The sequence below is a fragment of the Staurois parvus genome, unplaced genomic scaffold, assembly GCF_062004578.1.
Source record: "Staurois parvus isolate SC_StPar_1 unplaced genomic scaffold, SC_StPar_1.0 ptg000376l, whole genome shotgun sequence".
Taxonomy (NCBI): Eukaryota; Metazoa; Chordata; class Amphibia; order Anura; family Ranidae; genus Staurois; species Staurois parvus.
In genome coordinates, this window is record NW_028318172.1 from 266,552 (window position 1) to 281,808 (window position 15,257).

General features: G+C 38.5%; 1 protein-coding gene and 1 long non-coding RNA gene across 4 annotated transcripts in view; one reads left to right on the forward strand and one right to left on the reverse strand.

The window, feature by feature from the left end:
• Window positions 1–15,257, reverse strand: part of ARMC9 (armadillo repeat containing 9) — a 207,083-nt gene that overhangs the window by 22,148 nt on the left and 169,678 nt on the right. For all 3 annotated transcript variants that reach the window (XM_089685434.1, XM_089685436.1, XM_089685435.1), the window contains 5 exons: window positions 11,673–11,763; window positions 8,877–8,935; window positions 4,866–4,970; window positions 2,009–2,124; window positions 79–215 (listed from right to left, as the gene is read on the reverse strand). In XM_089685434.1, coding sequence (XP_089541560.1) covers window positions 79–215; window positions 2,009–2,124; window positions 4,866–4,970; window positions 8,877–8,935; window positions 11,673–11,763 — 508 coding nt within the window. The remainder of the gene's footprint in view (window positions 1–78; window positions 216–2,008; window positions 2,125–4,865; window positions 4,971–8,876; window positions 8,936–11,672; window positions 11,764–15,257) is intronic.
• On the forward strand, window positions 14,405–14,887 carry LOC149456072 (uncharacterized). The gene is made up of 2 exons (XR_016313958.1): window positions 14,405–14,502; window positions 14,608–14,887. It is a non-coding gene; the product is annotated as an uncharacterized LOC149456072 (long non-coding RNA).

Genomic DNA, 15,257 nt, shown 5'->3' on the forward strand with positions numbered 1-15,257 from the left:
TTTTGTCTACCATGGTTGAACAAAACATAAAAAAACCTTCCAGCTAACGTGAAGGATCAACATATCAATTTTACTTACACACTGATGTCACACTGTAGTCAGCAGTAGCAGGGCGGCTACCACATCGAGTAGGAGGTCTTGATGTTGAATTTAAAGATGCTTTCTGAATTCTAAAGTTGCTTGATGGACTCAAGGGTAAGACTTCGCTCTCTGGCCTAAAAAAAAAAAAAAAAAAAAAGCATGGGGAAAATAAATAAGTAAAAGCAGCAAACGGCTTTCATGGAAAGATGAAGCCCCAAACATGACTGTAGTGCATAGTGTACTGACTGTTGTATTCACCCTTCTGAGTCACTTAACTTAACATTATTATGCAGCAGTTTTTGCAACATATCAAATCTGTACTTATTCTAGGCCAGAACTCAGGAAGATGGGCCAGTATCATAGTTGAGCATCTAACAACTTCACAAGAAGGTCAGCAATGGCAACCTAGTGAGTTACTTTAAATGTATACAATACATTAGATTTCCATAGTGGCCAACAAGATTTTATTTTCCCAGGAAATGAAACATGATTGGTTGCTACAGCCATTCACGCTACCTTTGTTCCAGCACCAGAGTGGTTAAAATTTCTATTTTTAGCGTTAACGTCACATATGTCTGTTACACGCTGCTTGTTGTCTGTAGAGAGTGGTATAGAAATACACTGAATATAAATGTATAAGGTTTAATGTAATTTTAATATAAATACATTAGGAATATATTAGCAAAATAGATCAAGTAATAAAGGGGTATAAAACTCCAAATGAGGCCCTTCTAAGAAACGGGATACAGGAGGAAAAGGTAGACACTGCTCAAACAAACCTACCACCTGTGGAAACAAAGACATAGTAGGTAGAAGAATAGCAGTGGTTGGTGTTAAAGTGTATTTTCACTTTAGAAGCCAAACAACACAACCATATGTTTGGTCTTTGCTCCTAATCACACTAAAGACCTAAAAAGCACCTCTTACCTTTTAGGTGTTACTTAGGAGAAGGTGTCTTGGCTGACTGCAAGCATTTCTCAACAATTTAATTGTGAGTCTGTCCCAATAGAAAGTCTGAGGAAAGGATGAGCTCCCTCTCATTAACAAACAGGTAGAGAAGCCCAGCCTCTACATTCTAAAAATCTATTAGGAATGTTAATGATCAAATCTACTTTAGAACTGAAGAAGTGAAATCAGCCAGCACAAGTACAGGTAGAGTTAATTATGGCAAACACAGCCCCCTCATAAACAAAGGGGCTAAAAAAAGTGAAAATACACTATATATCTACAGTATGTCCTAACTTTGTTTTTCATTCTCGATTGACAGTTGCAGAATGGTTTAAAATGTCATCATTGTTTTTGAAAAAATATCTGCGTCTCATTGGGGAGATTTCTCTTTGGTTCCTGGTCTGTGTACACAGTTGGCAGTGATAAGAAATTTATCAAACAGAAAGAAATCATCTCTTAGCACTGGAGCAAAATAACTCCATTGAAAGATACCTACTCTATTCCTGTTATGGTGGCAACTCAAAATTTTAGCTTTTCTCTAGCTTTCTTTCCTGCTGACCGAGAGAGTGAATCCCCCTAGTGAGGACACAGACAAAAACCTGATAGGCATTCCAATGCTTCCATATTCTATCCAAAATTTAAAAAAATATATATCTTTTTTGGACACTGTCTTTAGATACACTTTAAAGAGACACTGCCACCTCGCTCAGGGAAGGGTTACAGTGCTGGGGTCTAACAGTCAATTGCTAGGCATAAGCAATGTCATATGACAGAGGGAGTGATACCACCATCCTCCTAACACCAACACTGGAGATTTTAGTACTGAGGAGCACCAGTTAGGTGAGAATTAGTGGATCAGGGGACCCTTGACACCTGAAAGGGCAAAGTAACAGTCCCTCTTTAATAAAAATAGCTTACTCAGCAGAGACTGAACCAAGGTGAAAGGAAAATGGATAAACAATTCGTAAGAGGTACATACATTGTATACACAGCTCGATGACGGCTGGGGGTGACCGGTCTTTGTAATGGTTCATCAACACTCTGTAGTATACCAGAAAACATTCTCTTTTTTACTTTAAGGGTATGAGTCATGATCTGCAATGTGAGATAAAATGAATTATGAATGCACTTTTTAAAAATGCACTTATAAAATGAAAGACATTTATATTCTGGTAAATACACTATATTGCCAAAAGTATACACCTCCAAATCATTGGATTCAGGTGTTCCAATAACCTCCATGGCCACAGGTGTATCAAATCAAGCACCTAGGCATGCAGATTGCTTCTACAAACATTTGTGAAAGAATAGGTCGCTCTCAGGAGCTTAGCAAATTCAAGCGTGGTACCGTGATAGGTTGCCACCTGTGCAATAAGTCCATCCGTGAAATTTCCTTGCTACTAAATATTTCACGGTCAACTGTTAGTGGTATTGTAACAAAGTGGAAGCGGCTGGGAACAACAACAATTCAGCCACGAAGTGGTAGGCCACGGGTCAGCGCACAGTGCTCAGAAGTTGTCAACTGTCTGCAGAAGCTAAAGACCTCCAAACTTCGTGTGGCTTTCAGATTAGCACAACAGTGTATAGAGAGCTTCATGAAATGGGTTTCCATGGCCGAGCAGCTGCCATCACCTTACATCACCAAGTGCAATGCAAAGCGTCGGATGCAGTGATGTAACGCACAAAGCCACTGGACTCTACAGCAATGGAGACGTGTTCTCTGGAGTGACGAATCACGCTTCTCTGTCTGGCAATCCAATGAAAGTGTCTGGGTTTGGCGGTTGCCAGGAGAATGGTACTTTCCTGATTGCTAAATAGAAATTATTTGGTGCTGTGCTAATAAATGAATATATCACATAATCAAGTAATAAAAAAAAACAAAAAAAACAAAAAAACTTCACAAAATCGAACATATAAAGTAGAATCTTCAAAAAAACAAGATAGAATAGAATGCACATGAAAAATCCAAAATAATGGATAACAGTGAAAATACCCCCTAAATGATAAATCTAAGGTGTAACCTAGGTACACCATTAATGATAAATAGGTGACTATAGATGACAATCCTTAGTAAGCATAAATGGTGCCAACATAAATGGTGATAATTCCACAAAATAGGATCCCACCACGACAGTGCTAAATATGCACTAAAATAGTGCTGTGATGTGAAAATATACCTTCAGGTATACTGCGTGCCAACTAATAGTGGCTATAAAAATATCAGAGTAAAGACACATATAGTGTACATAGTGAACATAAAAAACTATTAAAAAAGTGGTGAATGGTAAAAACCACAAAGCTGATATGACGCTATGCAGTTGCTGAATATTTGATCAGCCAAAACTCAAACAAAAATAGGAACTGGTATGATTAAAGTGAACCATATATCAATCACCCCTAATTGGGGATAATGTGAAAAAATGAGTGACTAAGTGACACTTATACAATGATGTATATGGTGGAAAATTATAAGCCACAAAGCCTATATAACGTAATCCTGTAGCTGGGAAATGTAAATAAGAGTATAAATAAGTGTGAACTAATTATTCGTGACCCAAAATTAGGGGCTAAATAATAGAATAAGTGACACAAACGTAAATCCGTGACACATAAAAGTAATAGATCAAAAAAAGGTCAAAAACCATATATAAATCATCCAACATATATAGTGAGTCTCATCCATTTATAACGATTCAACCTAACAATGGTGGACGTGTTCTATAGGCCTTAAATGGTGTTGTTGTATGAAAGATTATACATAGAAGGAGATCTGACACTGGGTGAAATGCCCCCTCACCTCCATGAAGCGGCCCCACAGGGTCAAAGCGCTTGTTCAAGCAATAACGCACCAACCGGGAACCCGGACCCCTCCTGAAGGTATAGGGTCCAACGATGGATCCATCCCCCTCACTGATGGATAACGGCACAGTAGGCAGGCTCTTCAAAAATATCCTAGGATCAGCCAATCCTCATACAGCCAGAGAAGATAAAAAGGAAGATGCAAGCATGTGGCTGCAGCAGGCCATGTGCTCTCATCTGCAGGTCAAAGGGCCTTTCCTGATTGCATTGTGCCTAGTGTAAATGTTGGTGGAGGGCGTATTATGCTGTGGGATTGTTTTTCAGGGGTTGGGCTTAGCTGCTTAGTTCCAGTGAAGGGGACTTTTAAGGCATCAGAATACCAAGATATTTTGGATAATTTCATGCTCCCAACTTGTGGGAACAGTTTGGGGATGGCCCTTCCTGTGCCAACATGACTGTGCACCAGTGCACAAAGCAAGGTCCATAAAGACATGGATGTGAGAGTTTGCGGTGGAGGAACTTGACTGGCTTGCAGAGTCCTGATCTCAACCTGACAGAACAACTTTGGGAAGAATTCAAGAGGAGGCTGCAAGTCAAGCCTTCTTGTCTGACATCAGTGTCTGACCTCACAAATGCGCTTCTGGAAGAATGGTCAAACATAGACCCAGAGACACACTCCTAAACCTTGTGGACAGCCTTCCCAGAAGAGTTGAAGCGGTTATAGCTGTAAAGGGTGGGCCAACTCAATATTGAACCCTATGGATGTGGATTAAAACTGGGATGCCATTAAAGTTCATGTGTGTGTAAAGGCAGGCGCCCCAATACTTTTGGCAATATAGTGTATGTAACTATGCTTTCAAATCTAACATCATCAATAAACAGTTTTGAATGGTTGTGGAGCCTTTATGCCTCACTTTGTTTATACAATTTCTGCTTTCTTTGCTGACCTCTTAGCACAAGCAAAGAAATGTAAATCAATCTGATGTATGAAAAAACAGGCATTTGACAGACATTGAGGAGGCGATGTGTCAACATACTCCCAGATATTCTGTTGTAAGTAGTTTTTCCCCAAAGGATTCCCCAACTTGAGGTTGAATTGCTTCATCCTTGTCCAAATTAGCTTCCAGGACATCTTCCTCCTCCTGAATAGAAAAAAAGGTGTTTACAGTATATTCTACACAGTGATAAATCACAGGTGATTAAAGTGTCAAATGTAGTGCTTGGTGTTAAACTAGGTTTTTAGATACTCACCAATTAGTAACAGGGAAAAGTAAGAATTACAGTTTGCTTATAACACAGTAAGTGGTTTGATCTTTACCTGGCAGTCAGTCAGGAATGATAAATGTGCAGTGGCAAAGTTCCTAGTCTAACAGAATTGTTGCTACAAATGTAAGTGACAAAGTAACCTGGTGCAGCGACAAACACAAAACAAACACATTTTCTTTTGTGCAACATTTCCCTTACAATGATTTATGTTGTACAAATGAAAAATGGCCATGTTTTTTTATTGCATTTTAATAAGGTGCTTTTTATTAACACCAACTTCTAAAACATTACAATGTAGAAAAACAGGCTACGTTTGCTGGTGTAGTTTTTAATTTTTTTTTCTTTTTCCAGACAATTAGACTTTTTTTTCACAGTGTTTGTTACTATGCACATTTTTGGCCCCTGAACAGTGGCACTTGTGTTTTCACCCTGAATTTCTTGTAATTACATAGCTAGGTAAAAAAAAAAAAAAAGGCGCATATCCATTTTCAGCCTGATCACTAGAACTTATACAACAGCAATACAGAGATGGCAAACAAGGAAGATAAGGATTCTTCATGCGGCATGATCAGAACCAGCTATGGACTTCACAGAAATGCTCCATTCCAGACCTAGTTGCATCCAAGGTGGTACATGTGGCCTACAGAGAATGTAAAGGTTGGAGACCTTTTCATTGCTCCTAGAGTAGGTGTGGAAAGGTGTTCAGGCATTTTAGAGTTCAGCTCAAGTTAGCATGTTACAGAAAGTAGGGGTAAGATTTTCAGGTATGTAAGGAACAGATAATTTTTTTTTTTTTAAAGTATGATTTGCAGCAAATCGCCACCAATAATGCATCAGCATTCATTTGCAGAAATACAATGGGAGACATTTATCAATTTGGTCGCACAGCAAGTGCTAAATAATAGCAATGAGACAGATTTAAAGTGGAATTAAGTTGTTAAAAAATAATTGCAACCAGGCAGGGTTTTTTTGCAGAAGAGTCATGCCATGTCTTTTCTGCAATAGATTGAACTTACCCACCTGCTCACAGTCTCCTTTGGATTGTACATTGTGTACATGGTGCATGGGTCATCCTGCATCAGCCAATCAAGGTGACCAAAGACCCAGAACTTGGAAAAAGCTGGGAAAAAAAATGTTGACGCCTGTGATGGACTTCACAGGCTTTGAATCGTTGGAGTGGAAGTATTGCAATTTGGTTACACTTTAATACAGGTTTATGAGTATTAGGCAGCTGCATGCATAAATTGCTCCCTCCTTAACTGTGTGTCTGTAGAGTGAATATCTTTCTCAATCCCCACTATCGATCCAATACTGCATCTGCTCCGGGCTGGCTCTAAGACTGAGAACTGAGTGATCAAACACTGCTGATCACTCAATTCTCCCCTCTGCTCTGAGCAAAGAGCGGTAATTGCCAGTCAATGGCAATCTGCTCTGCCCCGCCAGCACTTACTGAAGCACTAAGCAGTGTAGAGGGCAAAGCAGGGATGAGAAACTTAGAGATGGTTTAGTAAAAGAAGCACATTTTGCACACATTACACATAGGCAGACATTTAACCCTCTGATCACCCTAGAGGTTAACCCCTTCCAAGCCAGTGTCATTAGTACAGTGACAGTGTATAGTATTATCACTGAGCACTGTATTGATGTCACTGGTGATGTCAGTGTCAGCTAGTTTCAGAGTGACCGCCACTCTCCTGCAGTCCCATTAGAAGCTGCTAATCACCGCCATTAGTAGTATAAAAAAAAACAAAAAAAAAAAACAGTATATATACACCACAGTTTGTAGGAGATTTAACTTTCATGCAAACCAATCAATATACAAATTTGTTAATTAAAAATTATTCAAAGACATGTAGCAGAATACATTTTGGCCAAAATTTCTGAAAAAAATTGATTTTTTTTGTTACTGAGTATGTTTTATAGCAGAAAGAAAGAAATATTGTTTAAGTATTAATCTTTTTTTTTCCCGTTTATATCGTAAAAAAAAACAGTGGTGGTCAAATCCCACCAAAAGAAAGCTCTATTTGTGTAAAAAAAAATTATATAAATTTTGTATCGGTACTGTGTTGCATGACCGCACAATTACCAATTAAAGTAGCACAGTGCGGAATAGCAAAAAATGGCCTGGTCATCAAGGGGGTAAAACCTTCCAGAACTGAAGTCCTTAAAAGAGAACTCAAAGAATAAGATTACTTTAAATACTTACTTTGGGCCACATACAATGAAATGAATTATACAGATGCCACTTTCGAGTGGCTGATAGTGAATGTGTAATTTACTGTTATAGCCTATGCTACATATAGAAAAAGGTGTACTAAATAAGGAGAGCTGCTTTTTTCAAAAAATACAAGGCTTCCCTGATTTGCCTAGGTAGAGAAGCAGGCGGATTACATCACGACCTCAATAACACTCAGGTAATGTCATGCCCACTGAAACAGCAACCATTCTATACTTTGCTTAGATTTTCATATGAAAAGAATAACTGACAGTTTTGTATGACTTGGTTTTGGTATTCTATAAACAGGATAAACTACTGTGTGCAGCAAATGATAAAAGACATTAGGCTTCATCTCATAATCCCATGATTAAGTGCATGAGGCTTATGGCCTTCTTCCTTCGTGTAGATTATGCAGTTCCCTATTGTAATCAAGTATCCATATAATTTGTAGCAGGAGCACATTATCCATAATATAATCTCACTCCAACCGGCATGTTGGAAATTTGTGACTGATTTGACTATTTTTCATACTGTTTGCAGAGATATGCGTAGGTTCAGGCTACATTCATGCAAGTAGGATATAAGCATAGGCAACGGGAATGAATCATATTTAATGGTCAGACAATCAGCATTCACCTTTGTGTGTAGATGTGTTTACATTTAGTACTAAGATTAGAAGCAATTCACCTAAAGTCAGTGTAGTGGTTTTGCATATATTTTCTTTTGTTATTTATTAAGAATATATCATTTAACATATATTACATTTGTAGTCAGTTTAAATGTAAAATATTGTATAGAAATACTTTACAACTGGATTTCAGCAGCTGCTGAGAGCAAAACAACAGAGCCACCTTAATGCTACACCATTTTATTTACTACTGCGCTGGAAATATTCTATAAATTGGATATCAGATCACACACATAGCACAATGGATCTGCTATGCAGATATGCTATCGCCATATTGTATGCTCTAATAACAACCAATCAATGTTTACTTTCAGAAACATGCAGAAGGGATTCTGCAGCATACTGAATATTAGAAAATGTGTCTTTCAAGAATACAATGTATGTGGCAGTTAAACATTTCTGACTAAAATATGTGTAAAAGCATGTAATTGCAACTTCACCTGCATTCACAGTACATAGTTAGCCCAGTTGAAAAAAAGACGCAAGCCAATCTAGTTCAACCAATAAAAATGAAAGGAAAAAAAAAATGATAGTACAGTACAAAGTATAGTATAGTACCAAGTTCCATCATACAGTGTATCATTTAGGATAATAGTTCATAGACGTTCTATTATAATTATCTGATGAGTATGGGTATCCACTCCAAAATACAAACACTGGGCAAAAATCATTAAACTGTACTTAGGTTGCAATCAGGGAACAGTAGCTTTGAAATCTGAATAACCACAGTAATGTAATTTTGTTTTTCCAATGTATTCGGTTCATGAGTAAACCATTGCTCTATAAATGTTCCCGTTGCCACAACAGTGAGTCACAGTTATCTGGACATTCAATAAAGGGAGTTTTATATGTGCGATAAAATTCTGGAAAGCTCACCTCCTCCTCATCTGCCTCTTCCTCATCATCAGATTCTGCTGCTTCATCAAACTTCTCTTCTAATACAAAAAAACCCAGAAAATATCAGTCTTTTCAAGTACACTGTCTGCAGGCTGCTGATGAACTTTTTAATAAAAATTATTTAGATCCTTATTACCCAAAGTGAACAATGACTGATTGGTTGCAGTTTTTCTTTCAGGTAATGTAACAAGGGAGACTTTTCTATCAAATTGTATATAAAAATCTTATTTAAACAGAAATGTAGCCTAGTCATTGCCACAAAGAGGAAAACAGATTCAATTCCCCTGTACATAGTATTTTGGATAAAATAGCTATAGGCAGACAAGGTGAAATTCTTCTGAACTGACATGTTCTTCAACAGATAATTTAGGCAACAAAACTGAACTGTGGGCACAAAAACTCTCATTTAAATATACAGGGGTTAGACAAAAAAATGGAAACACTACATGATTTGCAGGTGTGAAGCGACAATATGCTTCACATTGAGAGTGAAAGCGCTGCACAAACTGTTGGCGCTATATAAACCCTGTATAATAATAAGTGATGAGTGATAAGACACCTAGCTAACAGGTGGGAAGCCTCACTTTCATCATTCACTGTATGCACTGCTAGCGATACAGAATGTCGTCAGAGATTACTGAGCTTCAAAGAGGGCAAATTGTTGATGCCACTTAGCTGGTGCCTCTATGACTGAAGTTGCCAATTTATATGCTGTGTTAAAAGGTAGAGAAATAAAAAGGTTATGATAGCATATACAGTTTCTGGGAAAATGTCGTCTGATAATTATAAGCATGGTCGACATGGTCAACTGACCAAAATAGTCAAAAAGGACATTGTGCAGGATTGTGACCCAGAAAAAGAAAACAACTGCTGCAAAATGACTGCAGAGCTCAATCTCAGTCTTCACGTCACCAACAATTTGCCCTCTTTGAAGCTCAGTAAGCTCTGATATGACTTGGTATTATCAGCAGCGCATGCAGTGAATGATGACAGTGAGGCTTCCCACCTGTTAGCTAGCTGTCTCATCTAACAGTGGAAGCAAAAGAATGTTATATCACTTCCACTAACATGTTGTCACTTGCTCACCTGCAAAGCATGTAGTGTTTCCATTTTTCTCTAACCCTGTATATCACTGAGCTGCACATAACTTGTGCAGCAGGCAGAGCAATGGGAAGGACACAACACGCTCATCCACTACAGGTTGCCTGCAGAAAAGTACAGGAGTGGGAAGGAGACAAGACTAGTCACCCACCCTGTACAAGCAGCAGTGACCGGTGTACAGAGGCACAAGTGTCGCGCTGGATTGCTCAAAAATCCACAAGACATTCACAAAGCACATCAAGATTCAATTAAGAATACACAAGCTTCTTATTCAGTATTTAGACAATATTTGCTTTTCCTGGAGTTCAGCTTTAAAAAGGACTTTTGCACGATCAGCATGAGACAAACTCTATGACTAATTTACAAAAAAAGCATTTTGTGGGTTATTTTACACAAAATAGTTTTGATAAAACGTTTTTAAACAAGTATTATTTTTACACTGGACAATAAACTGTACTATACAACTTTCCAGCTTCAGCTATCACTGTGCCTCTAAAGAATTGTAAACAAACCTCATGTGATCACCATGACTGGCTGTCATGTTGACCACATGATCAGGAATCAGACAGCATGGTTCCTGTAGACCAGTGCACACCAGTTCCAAACTAAAACGCAAATTAACAGGAAACTGTGCCTGAAAATGTTGAACTACATCATTTTTACAAAACAGCCAATCACCAGCTGAAAAAATGGTACCAAGATCACAGCTGCAGCTATTATCTTGTAATAACCACTTGCTGACAGGGCATTTCTATACATACATGAATCAGCAAATCGTTAAATACCTAGTTTTTATGTATAGTTTGTAATTACATTATATACATAGGATAACCCATATTTGCTCAGTACATATACAGGCTGTGCTTTCACAAAGTAAAACTACACAGTGGTTGTGCCTTATGCATACACTCTTCCTGATGCAAGTCTGTGAGCCAGGATCTGTCTGACTGAAAAAAACACTTCTCTGAGCTTATTGCCCATGCATGGCACTGTCTCTGTCCTGTGTGTCATGCTTGACACAGCCATACAGAGAAATATGGATGAAGCCATAGGAAAGAATAAGCCTCAGCATGCATACATAGAAAGCACAGAGTCCAAGTCAGGACTACTTTCAATCAATGACTTTGCACTGTACAGCAGTCGAACAGTGATCATCTCCAGAACAAGGCTTAAGGCTGTTTTTTTTTTTTTCACATGGGTTATACTAAAGGGGGTGGAAGGCAGCTGTAAATAAACTACTTTAGTAAAAGAAGTTGTCCTTTAGGCATGCATATAAAATATCAAGTTCACTTTATATATTAGCTTAGTACAATTTATGACTATCAAGATGCTTTTATTGTTGCTTCTGAACCTGTTTCATTACAATTTCATCACTTTAATCACAGTCAAAATCTGAGCAAGTGGTAACCAAAATTCAACCTCCAATCTTTTTATCTGCATTGCTCCTAATAAAAAAATTACTGTCTTTTGGTCAACACGACGATTATGGAGTCTGTTGAATTTCTAAAAAGATACGTCTCAGTGAAACCAATTAAACATATATTTTTCCTTGCTCAGCAACAATGTTTTACAAATTGATATTAGCCTGCATGCAGACACGGGCTGGATTGGTTGAAATTGAACTATCCTGTTACATCATAACAAGTCAGAAATAGCTTGCACAAGTACACTAACCTGAGTTGAGTTGTCTAATAATGAACTCAATTTGACGGTTCATATCTGTGTTCCCTTCCTTAATGAAACACCTCAGAATTTCTTGCATTCCCTGGAAGTTAAAGAGACAAAAGTGTTCTCTACGGCAGAATTGGAAAACATAACAATAATTACACTGATTAGATAAACGCAAAATAACTTAATACAGTAACCACATAGACCTTTCTTAACTAAAATCAGATTTTAATCTATGCCACTATTTCCTCCATGTAATAATGGCTTATAAGTATGCATACCCGACAGAAAGACATACAGTCAGGTCCATAAATATTGGGACATGGACACAATTCTAACATTTTTGGCTCTATACACCACCACAATGGATTTGAAATGAAATGAACAAGATGTGCTTTAACTGCAGACTGTCAGCTTTAATTTGAGGATATTTACATCCAAATCAGGTGAACGGTGTAGGAATGACAACAGTTTGCATATGTGCCTCCCACTTGTTAAGGGACAAAAAGTAATGGGACAATTGGCTTCTCAGCTGTTCCATGGCCAGGTGTGTGTTATTCCATCATTATCCCAATTACAATGAGCAGATAAAAGGTCCAGAGTTCATTTCAAGTGTGCTATTTGCATTTGGAATCTGTTGCTGTCAACTCTCAAGATGAGATCCAAAGAGCTGTCACTATCAGTGAAGCCATCATTAGGCTGAAAAAACAAAACAAACCCATCAGAGAGATAGCAAAAACATGAGGCGTGGCCAAAACAACTGTTTGGAACATTCTTAAAAAGAAGGAACGCACCGGTGAGCTCAGCAACACCAAAAGACCCGGAAGACCACGGAAAACAACTGTGGTGGATGACCGAAGAATTCTTTCCCTGGTGAAGAAAACACCCTTCACAACAGTTGGCCAGATCAAGAACACTCTCCAGGAGGTAGGTGTATGTGTGTCAAAGTCAACAATCAAGAGAAGACTTCACCAGAGTGAATACAGAGGGTTCACCACAAGATGGAAACCATTGGTGAGCCTCAAAAACAGGAAGGCCAGATTAGAGTTTGCCAAACGACATGTAAAAAAGCCTTCACAGTTCTGGAACAACATCCTATGGACAGATGAGACCGACATCAACTTGTACCCGAGTGATGGGAAGAGAAGAGTATGGAGAAGGAACTGCTCATGATCCGTCGCATACCACCTCATCAGTGAAGCATGGTGGTGTTAGTGTTATGGCGTGGGCATGTATGGCTGCCAATGGAACTGCTTCCCTTGTATTTATTGATGATGTGACTGCTGACAGAAGCAGTCGGATGAATTGTGAAGTGTTTCGGGAATATTATCTGCTCATATTCAGCCAAATGCTTCACAACTCATTGGACGCTTCACAGTGCAGATGGACAATGACCCAAAGCATACTGCAAAAGCCACCAAAGAAGTGGAAAAAAAGAAAAATTCTGGATTTATACCCTAGGGGCACTTGTCCCATCTGGACTAAACACAGAACTTAACTTTGGGGTGTTTTTGAAATAAATTCCCTTGAACTCTCTATATACCCTGAGCTATAATCTACATTGCGATACCTTATATATGAACTAAATATGGGCCTCTGTGGACAAAATATGAACCTAATTGTTCAATTTTTTCTACTCTTATTAGGTGGTGAGCATATAGAACAATAGGACTGATTTTGAAATCCTGGTAGCTGGACTTGGTTTTGATGTTTCCCTATGTGAAAGTGAAATATGCTAATAATAATCTCCTGTTTATCATTCTTTTGGAAGATGATTTGATCCATAGTAATTAGGCTCCTCTTCCACATCCAGCAATCATTTTAAAATTCAAGATATATGTTTTAATTCACTTTTGGATATTCCCAATGTAGTGATATTCTTTCAACACAAGATGGCGAGGTGGAGACTTTTTGGTATGCAATTAGTGCACCATATAAGGCAAAGGATTGAAGTCCCCTCCCAGTTCTGACGAAGTCTGCGGTGATTGGCGGACGAAACGCGTCAACGTATTGATGTCACTGCGCTCGGCGTCTTCACAGGGTGCGGCGCCCACGAGGCGGGAAGGAACGGCGATGTCACAGCTCCCTGTTAGGTAGGCCCAAGACCTTTTGAGAACTACCAGTGGGCTATTATCACAGCGGTTCGCAAACGGCAATCCCTCAGGGAAACATATCTTCCACCGGTGGCAAGTTATTTAAAAGCTTACGGCTGTTGAGATTTAAAGATGCCTACATGGTGTTCATAGGGCATGTTGTATGGGCCTAATTTACCCTGTATACTCGGGGAATTTTTTGGAAATCCTCTCAGGAGGAGAATCTACATATATATATATATATATATATATATATATATATATATATATATACATACACTATCCTATTCAGGTATCTTTTTGCTGTGACATAGCCACATCCTTATAAAACCGCAAATAACCTTCTCAAATTGAGCAATTTTTGGAAACCCTTTACTGGGTATATTAAATTCAGGTATCTACGGCCTGCTATATGCTATATACACACTATATGTGTTTGAAATCCACGCATCGTGTATACCTGGTCCCTCACCCCCATATGCATTTTTGGAAAAGCATCAAGGACCTGATCTTAGTTCAAGTCGACAGGAGTCTTCTTGATCCTCATTGATGGTAATATATCCACATCTCCATGTGTGTTTTGTTTTCGGGGTTACCTGATGCCCATGATCTACACATTTATTATCTTTTTCTATATATATCCTCAGAATCATTTGGTACTGTGGACCTTGTTCCATTTGGGGTGGCTATCCAGGAAGTCCCTACATTTGAGAGGCGGGTATGATAGTCTCACCTTTGAGAAGGTAACAGCAGTATCCATTGACTATTGTGGAGGGAGGCCTGGTAAATTTTGGATGTGATTTGGTTTCCATATTGCTAGATACATACCATGTATTTTTGTGTTCCAGCTTGTACATTCCAGGAGGTCCCTGACATATACTGGGAACACACCCACTGAATATACGGTTCACACAAATATTAAGCAGGAAACCTACGGAAATCCAGGATAACTATTCCATCATTACACTACTCTGCCTTATATGGTGCTCTGTTGGCTAAGATGACCCTAAATTGAAGACGCTAAGTGTTTTTAAACATGATTTTATTTTTTTCATATGTACACCGTGCTCATGTTTAACCTCCCCATGATCTATGTGATCAAATAAAGTATTGTTAAATTCATTTGAATTCATACTACTCCGCGTGGATCTTTTAGAAACCTTCTTTTTCAGATAGGCGTGTTCTTGTCACACTATCATATTGTTTAGTATGCTGTCCCCTGGGTTTATGTATCCACACTTGTATAAGTGAGTCGGAGATGTGCTTATGACATTAACAATTAGTGTCATTTTTGGTGGCTTGCTCTTGCTTTATTGTTGTGATATACTTCCTAAAAGGTTCTTATAACCTGTTCTGCCACCTTGGAGGTTTGGACTCAGTCTTAAACATCTGCATGGTGTACAGTGATTGCTGGATTATTGATATTTTTTGACTATATCTATATGATACTGTGTAACTCCCTCCCCTTTTGTGGAAGGAAAAATACCTAAGGAGGTAA